General features: G+C 41.5%; 1 protein-coding gene across 1 annotated transcript in view; it reads left to right on the plus strand.

Annotated features, from left to right (window-relative positions):
- LOC142098165 (sodium channel protein type 2 subunit alpha-like) overlaps positions 1-14873 on the plus strand; it is a 156289-nt gene that overhangs the window by 90087 nt on the left and 51329 nt on the right. The window contains exons 8-14 of the mRNA XM_075180724.1: positions 510-573; positions 2779-2920; positions 4724-4930; positions 5187-5480; positions 6118-6465; positions 10360-10495; positions 10750-10988. Coding sequence (XP_075036825.1) covers positions 510-573; positions 2779-2920; positions 4724-4930; positions 5187-5480; positions 6118-6465; positions 10360-10495; positions 10750-10988 — 1430 coding nt within the window. The remainder of the gene's footprint in view (positions 1-509; positions 574-2778; positions 2921-4723; positions 4931-5186; positions 5481-6117; positions 6466-10359; positions 10496-10749; positions 10989-14873) is intronic.

Genomic DNA, 14873 nt, shown 5'->3' on the forward strand with positions numbered 1-14873 from the left:
TAGAAGTGATGACATCAGAACTCACTGTTTATACAGATATTATTTACCATATATATATGCAGTATATATTAAAATCTATGTGTTAATCACCTGGGGCCTGATTCATTAAGGATCTTAACTTGAGAAACTTCTTATTTCAGTCTCCTGGACAAAACCATGTTACAATGCAAGGGGTGCAAATTAGTATTCTGTTTTGCACATAAGTTAAATACTGACTGTTTTTTCATGTATCACACAAATACTTGATAGTTTATTTGTACACTGAAATTTAAAGTTGATATTTGTGTGCTACATGAAAAAACAGTCAGTATTTAACTTATGTGCAAAACAGAATACTAATTTGCACCCCTTGCATTGTAACATGGTTTTGTCCAGGAGACTGAAATAAGAAGTTTCTCAAGTTAAGATCCTTAATGAATCAGGCCCCTAGTCCAGATTTGTTCTGCATTTTATAGTGCTCAGTGTAATGAAATCTATTTGTTCTGCTCTGCATTAATCTATCCCCACAGCTCACATGTACAGGTTGGAAGGTCAGCGGGACTTTTTGCTCTGTGGTAACTCTTCAGATTCAGGGTAAGGAGTTTTTTCACAACCATTTTTTGACCAATTGTTCATCAGATTATTACTTTGCTCGCTTTCCTAGAGATCTGTAGAACATTGATCTGTTCCAGATAGAGATCATTATGAAAAAAGACAGGAATATACAAAGGGATTTATCTTGGCCACTCATATCTTGAATATCTGCTTTTCATAAGGAAATTGCAGTGAATTTTCTAATATAGTAATTAATTTAACCGAAAGTTCCAGGTTTTCAAGATGTGTCTTCAGAAACATTTTTATTCTTGGAAATATCCAGATCTTTCTTGCCTACTATTTGGACCTCTTCTCTGAGGTTCCCAAGGTCCAACGAGCAAGTGGGAGGTGCGTTACACAGTTAACTTCATTGTGTAGCCAACCCCCACTGTGTCATTGGGCTGGGCAATGATGTGGCGAATCGGTGCAGCCTGTTGAAAAAATTACATCATCATGGGCCCATTCACTTTACAAAACGGAAAGGCAGGATCCTGGATGGTGTCCTACTATCCTGGGAGTATGAGAGACTACCCAAAGGTCGGGAGTCTCCCCGAAGTTCCGGGAGAGTAGCCTAGTATGGTCCAGATCTGTATGATTCATATTGATGAACAGCTCAGCACAATTCGTAATTTTCTGTGTATATGATGTTCTTCTGACTACATATTATTTTACTCTGCACTTTGTAATGTAACATTCATTGAAGAGGAGAATGTAAAAAAAATCACATTATATTCATGTTCAGTGGACGTAACATAATTGGTGTTGAAGTATTCTAGTCAGCTACACACTGAAGGCAGACATTTTGTTGGCTAAAGCAGTATTTATGAGATTGCATGTTATAATTTCACTAGCAGCTATTCACATCACTGAGCTGTAAAGGGGCCTACCTGTTCTCGACCGGTCCACCTTCATATCACACCGCTCCATAAGTAACAGTTCTACACACACCACTTTGGTCGTATGGGCACCATCTCCTCTTCATGGTTGTCTGAGACTACCAAAAATGGCGTCTAGGAAAGGGACGAAATCCAGCAACATTCCTACAGATCTGTAACCTTTCTAGTATTTACCACCCACTCTAGTGTTAAATACAACAACAACAGCGGCACCCTGGACCAATCAACACTCTGTGACCATATGCTGCGCAGCACTTCTAACACTAGGTGTAGTGTACTCCCCAAATCTAAGACCCCCATAATGCCATACAGCTAAACAAAGAAGAAACAGACAGGAAATTTACAGGACAAAATATCAAAAGCCTACCTTTAATGGGGTCCTGACTAATGAGTGCAGAGACACAGTACACAGAGAGAATAACAGGCCTCTGTGATCACTACAAAATGGCCACCAGGAATTTGGGCAGAAAAATGGGGACCAAAATTGGAGGTACCAGAACAGGCTTTTCAATAAGCAGGGACTAACCTCCTACCCGATTGCGGGCCTAATGCCTAAATTGTCCCCACAGACCTAGTGCCTGAAATATATATATTGCCACACGGTAGCCTGAATTTAACATGTCCCATTTTACCTTGGCTCTGAGCCTAGGAAATCTGTGCCCCCCAGTTTAAGCCTGAAATTACTTGCATGGCAGGCATACAGCCTAGTATCACTGTACCCAAGGATAATTGAACAGACCTGAAAATATACTAAGGGTCCCCCTCGGCCTTGTGCTCACCGATCTGTGCCATGGGCCTATTGCCTGACAATTATGCACATGGACCTTGTGTCTGAATATGGTGAAGTATGGGAATCAGAGGCGGAACTATCAAGCTGACTCGTTCTGACCCTATGCATTTGCTGTGCAGTGGGCCCCATTATCTTCATGGGCCCCGGTGCACTGCGCCTGTTGCACCAATGGTAATTCCGCCACTGATTGGAATCTTCTCCCTGTCGCTTCATCCTCCTGCAGTTCTTCCAGGAGTTGGCGCCTCTTCTCCGGTTTGGCACTTCACTTTGAAGAGGCTACGTCTACTTCAATCCTCGCAGACAGACAGGTTCTCTTGATTGAAGGGCACAGTAAAGTAAATAAAGAATAGAAATTAAAACTGAAGTATTAATTTTAAGGTTACCACACCTGGCTAGCTGTGACTTTAATTCTGTAAATTATTAATAAGAATCATTAACATTGATTGAGTCTGATAATGTTGTTATTTCTTGCTATATATATTTACGTATGTGTCTGTTACTTCTCATTGTTATATTTAGTCAGTGCCCAGAAGGATATATGTGTATAAAAATTGGAAGAAACCCCAACTATGGTTACACGAGTTTTGATTCATTCAGCTGGGCGTTCTTATCCTTATTTCGGCTGATGACCCAAGACTACTGGGAAAATTTATACCAACTGGTGGGTATTTTAGTGCTCTGATTTGCAGAGTGTGGCAGCACCATTTGTAGACTATAACATGTGCAAAGACCTCTCCGAGTTGACCTATCATTTTATAAAATAATCAGTTTATATGTGGGTCACATTTTGCTTCGAAGCTAAAATGGAACACATATATAACTACATACTTCCCAACATTGGCAAGTGTTCTCCTAGGAGGTCTGGGGAGCAGGTGGGGGTGTGGGGGTGGGTCTCGAAGAATCACGTCATTAGCCCCACCCCCAAAACGGGCATCACTATTTTTAGGCCAATAAAATCAGGGGACGGGGCCACGATGACACGCACACAACATCACTAAACCCCGCCCACTCCATTTAATTGACAGCGCTGCCCAGGATCCGGGAGAATTACCTGCTCTCCCGGGAGTCTGGGAGGACTCCAAGAAATTCGGGAGTCTCCTGGACATTCCGGGAGAGTAGGCAACTATATATAACTAGCACTTGAAAATTTTGGTTATGTTGGGCAACTAGCAATCTTAGGGGTAAATTTATCAAGCTGCAGGTTTGAAAACGTGGAGATGTTGCCTATAGCAACCAATCAGATTCTAGGGGGTAAATGTATGAACGTGCGGGTTCTTCAACACCCGCGTGTTTGGCGATTAAATTTAAAGCTGCGCTGCATTGTAAAGGGAAACTTCCCTTTACAATGCAGCGACGCTTGAAATTTAATAGCCGAACACGCTGAACACGCGGGTGTTGAAGAACCCGCACGTTCATACATTTACCCCAAGCTGTCATTTTGTAGAATGTACTAAACAAATGATAACTAGAATCTGATTGGTTGCTATAGGCAACATCTCCACATTTTCAATCCTGCAGTTTAGTAAATATACCCCTTAGACTTCTCTATAAAATGGATTGCAAACCAACTGAGATGTAGGACCACTTTGCTTGAAATTAGGGCTTCTGTATAGCACAAACTGCAAAGTGTACCATGTACTCAGTGACGGTAGCCATTTTGTGGGCTGAAACAATACTAATGGTATCACAGCTTATCAATTCACTTGGAACTGATTATGTCACTGAAGGATGTGTCAGAAAATACCTCCTGCCTCAGTGATGTTACTAGTTCCTAGTAAACTGACAGACTGTACTTGCTTACATTTTACCACAGTTCACAAAAATGGCTGCCTCTAGTGTGAAAAGGAAGAAGTACTCTTTAAAATGTATGCGTCACCAACAGCGGTTTTGTGGGCTGAACCAATATTTATGACAAAGGAGCCCATCAATTCGCTAAGAACTAGTGACATCACTAGTTTCTAGTGAATTGATAGGCTGTATATAGATTCAGCCCACAAAAGGCTGCCTTCAGGTGATGGATAAAATGTGAAGACAGTGCAATGCAAAGTTGCTTTTATACATGTGTTGAATGCAACTCCTTCGGGTAACTCTAAGGAACACAGACATTCGTCTTTACTACTTTTACATGATTGTGTGTGCCATTCTTTGTAAACCATTTTTGGGCAGAATATGTTGGCACTACAGAAATAACACTCATATTTTAATGCACTTTTTTATTTGACCAAACATGGATATTGTTAAAACTTGAAAATACAAGGTAGCTGCGGAGCTCATTCATTAGAAGTGGCTAAGCTACTGGTGACCATTATATCAGGCTAGTGTTATTTTCTGGTATTGTACTTAAACAACAGCTGTGGATCCCCAGACTATCTCTGTGTTAGTTCCACGTCAGAAAGACTGTTATAGACAATGATCATATACCTTGAATGTCTGAACGAACTAAAATACGCACTTGTTGCTGCAGACCCTCCGAGCGGCTGGAAAAACCTACATGATCTTCTTTGTTCTGGTGATCTTCTTGGGCTCCTTCTATTTGGTGAACTTGATCCTAGCCGTGGTTGCCATGGCTTACGAAGAACAGAATCAGGCAACTTTAGAAGAGGCCGAGCAGAAGGAGGCTGAGTTTCAGCAAATGTTAGAGCAACTTAAAAAACAGCAAGAAGATGCTCAGGTAGAGTAATCTATACCCAGTTGTGTCATATATGTTTAATTAACAGTATTATGCAAAGCCCCTAATATACAAGTTGCCTATAGAATCACGTTTGTTTGTACAGAACTTGTCTGAAGATCAATGCTGTCCTAATAAATGAAAATGAGAGTTCTGGTAAAAAAAAACACCACAGTTTAACAATACAATTTGTCTGGGCTTCGTAGACAGCAATTGCACCTTAATAATGTATTTAATTCTTACTATGTGTTTTTCTCAGGCCGCTGTTGCAGCAGCACTAAATTTATCCAGAGAATACAGTGAAGAAGGCGGCTTTGGGCCCCTTTCTGAAAGCTCATCAGAAGCTTCCAAGCTTAGTTCAAAAAGCGCCAAAGACAGGAGGAACCGGAAAAAGAAAAGAAGACAGAAGGAGTTAGGAGAGGATGACGAGAAAGGGGATGATGAGAAGTTTCCAAAGTCTGAATCTGAAACAAGTATCAAAAGGAAAGGCTTCCGTTTCTCCATTGAAGGAAACAGGCTGACGTATGAAAACAAGTTTTCCTCTCCACACCAGGTATCGATTATATATACAGCCTGTAATTCCTGCTATATATGTATATCCTGTAGATCCTTCACGGTGACCACTGACTTCTTCTAGTCAGCAGCCTATGGTCACTACTGAGGTTGGCTCAAGGACAAGGGAGCCAAGTCAATTTCTTTAGATTCCAACAAAGTGTTAAAGGCCCAGTTAGTATAACTAAGAATTAAAATGATGATATCCCAAGTTGTTTTCTATATCTGTGTTATTTACAGGTCGATCCCACCTAGCAAGATGAAATGGGCAAGAGAGAGGTGGTAGCATCACAGAGAACATAGGCCTTTCTGCACCATGATTAAAATAAACAATCTCTGTGTTTTTCGTTGCATACATTTGTCTTGTAGCCTTCTAATCCATGTATCTTTCAAACTTATATGGCCTGAAGTATTTATACATTAATGGGGTAAAGAGCAGGGGTAAGGGAAGGGTTCATCACAGTAGAGCTGATATCATTGCAAGGCTCCAAGAGTGGAAATAACCATAACTAGAGCTCCCATGTATCTCAAATGTTTGATTACATTGTGTATATTCCAAGCATTTAAGCTCTTGTATTTGATTTTATTGTGGCGTAATTGAGCCAAAAAGATCATTATTTAACTTTCTTTACTTTTAGTCATTGCTGAGCATTCGCGGATCCTTGTTTTCTCCAAGGCGCAGTAGTAGAGCCAGCATCTTCAGCTTTAGAAACCGCGCAAAAGACATGGGGTCAGAAAATGACTTCGCAGATGATGAGCACAGCACTTTTGAGGACAACGAGAGCAGGAGAGGTTCCTTGTTTGTGCCTCACAAACACGGAGAAAGACGGAACAGTACTATCAGCCAAGCCAGTAAATCATCCAAGACCATGCAGGTGCTACCAGCCAATGGCAAGATGCACAGCACGGTGGATTGCAACGGAGTTGTCTCTCTGCTGGGTGGTCCATCCGTCCCGACATCGCCTGTTGGACTACTTCTGCCAGAGGTGATAATAGATAACCCAACTTCTGATGACAATGTAAGGAAGTTTTAAGTAGTCTAGACATGGTGGTGCCTTAATGGCACAAATCGTATTTCTCTGAAACTGGATCCAGTGGTAATATGTACTGGTCGGTTGACAGAAGCCTTTGTTTCATATGCGGACAGTTTTATTTAGATGGGTTCCCAGTCAAAGCAATATTTCTCCTTTTCCCTTCATCTGTGTATGACTTCCTCACCCCATAATGGGCATTATATTTATTCATCCATCTGGCAAATCCACTTCAAACAGTCATTATGGGAGGGAACATAAGTGGGCGGAGGAGAATGATACGTTTTATTTTGGCTGGAGAACCCCTTTAGCTCCTCACAAGCACCTGAATGACATAATTCTAGACAGGAATAAAAAGTACAATTTTGTTAAAGCTATATTTCCATCACACAAAGGTGGTCTTCTCTACTTTACATTCTTTAAATTCAACATGAGTTGTCTGGCACTTTATTTGTATATGCTGAATGCTGGGCATGCTTTTAATTCTGGGACCTGTGATGCTCATAGAGTCTGGAAATAGGGATTGATTACGCTAATTTTTGCTCATACCTCCTGATCGGTCCCAGGATTTAATGGTTCCCCTCACACAATGAAGTGGAATGCAACTCAACGCTGAATTGAATTGTCCCCTTGAAGTCATCCAATAGGAAACATTTTGGTTATACAAGAATCAAAATCATTTGATCACATATTAAGATGACTACAGTATATTTATATTTAACCACATACATTCAAACTCAGATTACTTAATTGTAAGAAACACATAAGCACTCTGCATATAGTTACTGCCACTATAATATGTCACACTTTCCATTCACTGAATGTTTCAGCATTTACCTTTTTAGCAAAACAACTGTGTGTCTGGATTAATCTGCCGCCAAACATCTCCCAAGCTGCTTAGATCATTTGCTAACAAATATCCAAAGATGAGCAAATAACTTATTTTACATTTGTAAATTGAGAAATTTAATACATTTGGAATTTAATTAGAGCACATATTTATTGGACTAATTGGCTATTTGGAGACGTTCCCACAATCCGAACAGTGGGATGTTTGAACGCAATCAAAACATCATTTAATTGACTAAACAGACATTTGGAGGCGTTTCCACAACTGAGGATAGTTAGGTTGAATAACAATCAGCTGTATTTCCTGTTGAATTTGCTCTTCTTTACTGTTAACTACATTCATTGTCATAGAATGGAGCAGTGATGATCCCAAGGCCATGTCCCTGGGATCATTTGCTAAACAGAATGTACATATTATAAAGGAAAACATGAGTCAAAATACAAGTTTCACATTAATACAGTGTGTTGTTTTATGTTCAATACAACACTATGGGGGAAAGTGTAGACATTTTCTGCTGCACTTCTTACTTCCTGTGCACACAGGAAGTGTAAGGCGAATCTTATGTCCTGTCAGATTATAGAAATAATTGCGTATATTTATATTTGTTAATATTATAAATAGTCTTCATTATATCAGGAAACATGTATTTTTACCAGTTTTCCTTTAGGAAGTGTGATGAGTCTGTAAGCTCTAATCATCATTTTTGCAGCTTTTAATGTTGTCCACAGCGGGGTGGATTTGGAACTTAAAAGAGCCCTGGAAAATAATGTAGATTTTTTTAGGTAGGGCAAGGTTGCTGGCAGGCAGGGTAAAAAAGATTTTGAGGCATGAGAGTCTGGGGACATTGGGACTTTTTAATACATATGTCACTTTTGAAGCAAGGCAGCAAGCTCCCATCACCAAATCCTCAACCAGGCTTAAGGGCCACTGTTTATTATACTGTTATAAATTGCCATACCATCATTATCATCACCATGTATTTATATAGCGCCACTAATTCCGCAGCGCTGTACAGAGAACTTACTCACATCAGTCCCTGTCCCTTTGGGGCTAACAGTCTAAATTTCCAAACATACACACAGACTAGGGTCAATTTGTTAGCAGCCAATTAACCTACCAGTATGTTTTTGGATTGTGGGAGGAAACTGGAGCACCCAGAGGAAACCCACGCAAACACCAAGGGATGCAATCTAGTTAATTACTCTAACTCCCACAACTCTTGGTGGTCAGTTAGAGCAGGTGGACACCAAGCACATTGTCTACCTGGCTGAGGATTTTGGGAGGGGAGAATGCTGCCTGGTTTTTTTATTTATTATTTTAGTGCAACATGCATGCAAAAGTATAATACAAAAACTGACCTCTGCCAGCTTGAAGCTGGTGCAAACTTCATGTGTTTTTGCAGCGTGGGATTGCGCTCCTGAAAATAGCTCCTCCTCGCCCTTTTTCTCATTTCAATATTCTCGTTTTACAAAATCATACCGTTTCTGCACTGTTCCGCCACATGAGGTGCACCAGTGACCAATGTTCCCTGTAATCTAAGCAATCCAGGGAGGAAAGAGTTAAAAGGTTAATCTAATGAGGGCTCCGCCCTAAATCACTGCATACACAATCTACAGCAGGCCTGTCCAACCTGCGGCCCTCCAGGTGTTGTGAAACTACAAGTCCCATCATGCCCTTCCAGCTATCAACAGGCTGTCTACTGGCAAAGCATGCTGGGGCTTTTAGTTTCACAACACCTGGAGGGCCGCAGGTTGGACAGGCCTGATCTACAGGGTTTTTTTTTCCAGCAGGTTCATTTCTTAACACTATAATGTCCAAATGACTGAAACCTGCAAGTGAGAAGGCCTGTAAAGTAGCTCAGGGACCAGTCCTGGGCCGTATTTTGTTTAATGTTCTCATTAGTGCTATTACTTGTGGTCTACAAGTGAAGGTATGTCTTTGTGTACATTACTTTAAGATTTCTAACAGGATTAATACTCCAGAAGATGTAAAACAGATGAGTAGTGATTAAGAGAAAATAGAGGAATGGACTAATGTGTGCTATAGAAGAGTTATAATTTTAGATAACATGAAGCAAACAGTGTAGTCAAACAACAGGAAAAGCCAGTAGAATACTTGACTATGTAGGAAGAATTGAAGGTTATTAAAATACGATTTTATAATCCACTGGTAATACCTCATGTTGTTGCTTACAGTTATAAAGGCTCTATCTACAAAAAAAAACATTAATCCAATAGAAAATAAATCAGAGTAGGTCTAACATGGTGCATGGGCTTCAGAACAAAACTTATCTTCAAATGTTCCAATCTCCATACCAAGTAGTATATCAGCGCCCTAGTATAGGCAGATCTGGGAGCGATTTGATCAGATTGTGGATTCTGCCTAATTTGTCCAGATTTTCCAACCAGGAAGGTGTTGGGTATGAGATTGCCAAGTAGAGAAGTCAGTTTTCGACAACAAGCAGTAGTCACAGACCTCAGATCTTATAGTTCTGGAATACCAGGGAGATGCGTCATCTTTCATGCTTATTCTATGTACAAACATATTCTACAAATTATACATCAGTATATATAGCAAACATAATATCCTGGGCACCTGTAATCCACCCCTGTGTTTGCTGATGCTGCTAATTTTCATTGGTTATATGAGGAAATCTTTACACCTCGCTGTGTATTGTCATTTCATACATATAACTTATATGGTGCTATTTACAGAGTAAACATATATACAGATACGGTATATATGTATATGTGGCAGTGACATTTCCGCTCCTCATCTTAACCTGTCTTCCTTCCGCCATATGTTCAGCTCATCGTCCTTCATAAACCATTGTGTATTATATGCAGAGAGATGCTCTGACATTACACCTACTTTGAGCAGAAAGGAAAATTAAATTCATTAAAGTCAAACTGACAAACGACACTAGCTTGTCTAAAATGAAATATATAATGAACATTGTTGTCTCTGGATTGGATTATTCAGTGACGTCTTAATTTCAGGGCACTACCACAGAGAACGAGATGAGGAAGAGAAAGTCAAGCTGTTATCAGGTATCTATGGATCTGTTAGAAGATCCCACAGCCATGAGGCAGAGAGCCTTGAGTGTTGCCAGTATATTGACAAACACAATGGAAGGTAAGTTACGTACACTTTGGTTAAAGGGCTGTTGTTGCTTACACACAATGTTGGCAGCCATTTTGTGAGTTGAACCGTTGACATCACGGAGGCATCCGGATTACATTCCAATGAATTTTGCTTCAGCCCACAAAATGGCTTCCGTCTCTCTGGTGTGGACAACAAGAGTACTTTAAACCCCATACACTATTGGTAGCATATTTGAATCCTGTGAAATGAGATTGAGTAATTCCTTCTTTCTCTTTCTTTCTCAGAACTCGAAGAGTCCAGGCAGAAGTGTCCTCCATGTTGGTACAAGTTTGCAAACACATTTTTAATCTGGGATTGTACCGAAAATTGGCTGAACATAAAGCATATAGTAAAATTGGTTGTGATGGATCCCTTTGTGGACCTTGCTATTACCATTTGCATTGTTTTAAACACCCTGTTTATGGCTATGGAGCATTACCCAATGACCGAGGAATTTAACTACGTTCTCAGTGCTGGAAACTTGGTAAGCAGAACAAAAATATATTATACTCTCTGCACATAGCACATAAGACACACACACAGACGTGCAGATGACAAGCACAGATAGTAATCCTACATAAGGACTATTCCACAATGTTCTACAGCGTACAATGTTGTCCTGGCAGTGTTTGGAGACAGAATATACATGTACCCTTCTGAAGGCCTTTTCAAGCTCTCTAAGCACCGTGGATGGGTTAAGGGGAGGGCTGGCAAATTTTAGCTGGGTGGGCAAGATTCGTCTTAGCAGCCCATTAGGAGCATTTTCAAAGGAAAATAAATGTAGGTGGCCAAGTGACCCAGCCCAAGGTAGCTCACTATAGGACCAGTCCGGTGGGCAGATGCCCCCAGCCCAGCTTTCCCCTGAGTGGTTTAAGGCTATAGAAAAAGTGCAAGTTACATATGAACCCCAGGAGCTCTACATTATACACTAGCACCATTATTTGTCACTGTCTCTACAGTTGTCCACTTCCGGACAGCCTTTGCTCATTAAAAAATTCCATCTCTCATATAGCACACATGAGGGACTCTGCTGAACCCTGAAGCCAGGTATCTGATCACAATGCTGCAGGGAAATGCACTACATCCTGTCCATAGCTCTAAGAAACAGCTTTCAAAGAGCTCTATTAAAGAGCCATGGATACATTGAGCCCTTCAGCGCTGTGAGTTAGCTCTCAGGTTCTGGTAATGAAGAAATCAAAATCCAGGACATAGTCTTTAGATGGCTCTGTGTCTAGCAACAAACATGATGTAGCTCCCTGCATTTTAGATGAGGTTGCTCTTTAATAAAGTATAAGTTTAATGTGTGTTACTATGTGTGTAGTATAAATATTTAACACACAACAACAAAAGTATCGGTTGTTATTTTTGGTTTGGTTGAAAATGATTTGTAATTGTATTGAGCAATCCCGATTTCAGACTAAAATCAATTTCTTACTCCAAAAAAAACCATTAATCCTGCTTTTCTACATGGTAAAAGTTCAGTGTTCCTTGGTGAGTCTGCAGAGTTACAGCAGTACAAAGAGTCAGTAGTGAAAGGCAAATGAGATTAAGTTCTTAGTGCATATTACTGCATGTGAACTTGTTCAGCACTAATGAGCAAGAAGGATTAGAAGCAGTTGTGTTATAACAAGATCTTTTTATTTATCTTGAAAACCAATGTCTTATGACTACATATGTTCTATAGTGGTGAAATATACAGTATATTGCATTTCAGTAAAACTACATCAGTGAATGGGATATCATTAATCGGATACAATATCTGCAGATCAAGATCTCCACTCTGCATTCCTATTTGCAAAGAGAGGGGATTATTTATCAAAGCACCCCAGCCCTTAAATCAGTGGTGATCAACAGGTGGCCAGAGGACCAACAAGCCTTTACTATGCAGCCCCCCAGCCAGCTGTTCACAATCTCATTTTCTGCTTAATGAGCAGAGAATGAGGTGGATTGGGGCAGTCAACTTCTGCATCGTGTGACCTGCTCTGCACAGTGCAGAGCGAGGTCATGCTGCATACCTGGAGGAAGAGGAGGGAGTGCAGTCTGCTTGTCTGCTTTCTCTCCCTCTTCTGTATGGTCCTTTTGAAGGCAGATATTGAAGAGCCATCCCCATACGTCCCTTTCTCACCATGGAAGCCACGAAAACCCTTGTTCACTCGCTTGTTATCTCTCGCCTTGACTACTGTAACCTTCTACTCTCTGGCCTACCTGATTCTCGCCTTGATCCCCTTAAGCCTATCCTCAATGCTGCTGCCCGCCTCATTTTTCTCTCCCGCCGCTCTGTATCTGCTGTCTCCCTCCAACAGTCACTACATTGGCTCCCCATACCCTACAGAATTAAATTTAAACTCCTCATCCTCACTTTTAAAGCTCTTAGTCAATCCTCCTCTCCCTACATCTCAAATCTCATCTCTACCCGCCCCCTCCGCTCTGCCTGTGACTGCCGCCTCACTACTTCACTGATCACCTCCTCTCACTGTCGTCTTCAGGACTTTGCCCGGGCTGCTCCCCTGCTGTGGAACGATCTTCCACGTTCCATCAGGTTAGCATCTACTCTCAAAGGCTTCAAGCGTGCCCTTAAGACTCATTTCTTTATTCAAGTCTATCAGTCCTCCTCCTAACTTCCTTGTCCTGGCTCTCTCCCCCAGTTAGTACCACCCTTTTTGTGTCTCCCCCTTCACTTTAGGATGTAAGCTCTCATGAGCAGGGCCCTCTTTCCTTGTGTGCTCCTTCTACTGCTCATTCACCCTCTGTACCTTTTGGCCTGCTTCCCTAGCCCTGTTTTCTTAAGCTTTGGCCTTCTTCTCGCTGATTTCTACCATCCCTTTCACTATCTCTTTCGCAGCTGTGATCACGGTATAACTTAATGAATAAATAGCAACATTTCTGCATCTTTTATCGCTGCGAATATTGGCAATGAGAAATGTTGGTTTAAGGGCTAAAATTGCAAAGGGTCTTATATAGACCTCAAAGAGAGATAACATTCTGAAGAGATCTCTCTGTTTAAGAGATTGGTGTTTTATTAGGACACTGATTGCTGTTCTGCAGACTATTATACTTTTTTTGTCTATAACTGCTATGACATAAGTGTCACGAGCCGCGGCGGTACTCACAGCCGCCGCGGCTCGCTTCTGGCTTCCCCTGGCGTCCCGGCCATCACCTTGACGACCGGGACGTCATTTCCTATTCCTGCCCGGCCGTCACCAGGGCAACGGCCGGATGCCTCTACAATAGCGCTGCGTCCCGGCGGTAGGCGGGCGCATGTGCATGACAGGCAGCCTGTGGGCTGATTAATTAGAGGTCTGATTTACAGGCATTAGCCTGCATCTGTGTATTTCAGGGACAAGCCCTGATTGGCCCTGCTCTGTATGAGCAATTAGCCTGCAGCAGTGTATCCTACTCCTGATTGGTCTGCATTTGTATTTAAGGCAATGAGGTCTGCTGCCTCATTGCTGGTTATAGTCTCTGTATCCAGTCTGCTGTACCTGCTCTCTGCCCTGTTCCTGTCTATTGGACTTGCAGTTGTTTACCCGTGTATGACCCTTGGCTTGGATTTGGACTTTGCTTGTGAATCTCATGACCCTGACCTCTGGCTTGAATACCGACCTCCTTGTCTGCTCGTGACCCTTGACCTCAGCTTGTATACTGGTACTGTTGTCTGCTGCCGGCCCCTGACCTCTGCTTGGATTCCACTCCGCTTGCTTGGGTTCTCCCCAGCCGGTACACACTTCACGACCCTCTGTCAGTCTGCTGCCCAGTCTGTCCCCACCATCAGGGGCTCCAGTGAACACCTGACTGGCAGAGTAGATTCCAGGTTGTGTTTTGCCGGCTGGAGGGGTTTCTAACAACAAGGGTAATATTCTTCAGAAACTTTTCATTATTGTGTATAAGAAAAAGTTGCACAGATCTGGCAAAGTATCACCAAGGACTTAGTTAAATAGCGACGGATAACTGAAAAACTGAAAACATTCAGAGTACAAGTACTTTAATTCTGACTAAGACTGTAAAGAAATGTACAACTGCTTCTGGTAAACATAATGCTATTCTGAGAGGCAATTAACTGTTCTTAGCAAAGATAAGTAATTGGGTAAACTAGATGAGTCTTTATATGCAGTCACGCTGGTATACTGAAAGTAAATGAAAGAAAGGTATATGTAAGGTAACTGAAATAGGATAAAAGAAAACATTGGCATCCACAGGGGCCTGGAAGTATAGGATGCTGGGAAGAAACTGCGCCTCTATGGTGCCAATAAAAGATGTGTTAGACCTGAAATGAGAAAAGGGACAAAGTAAACCCAAATAGAAATTGTTTTAGTTTCAAGATTCTCTAGAAACAGTGAAACTTAAAGAGTAGACATGGTCTACATACAGC

Source organism: Mixophyes fleayi, chromosome 7 (assembly GCF_038048845.1).
Source record: "Mixophyes fleayi isolate aMixFle1 chromosome 7, aMixFle1.hap1, whole genome shotgun sequence".
Taxonomy (NCBI): Eukaryota; Metazoa; Chordata; class Amphibia; order Anura; family Limnodynastidae; genus Mixophyes; species Mixophyes fleayi.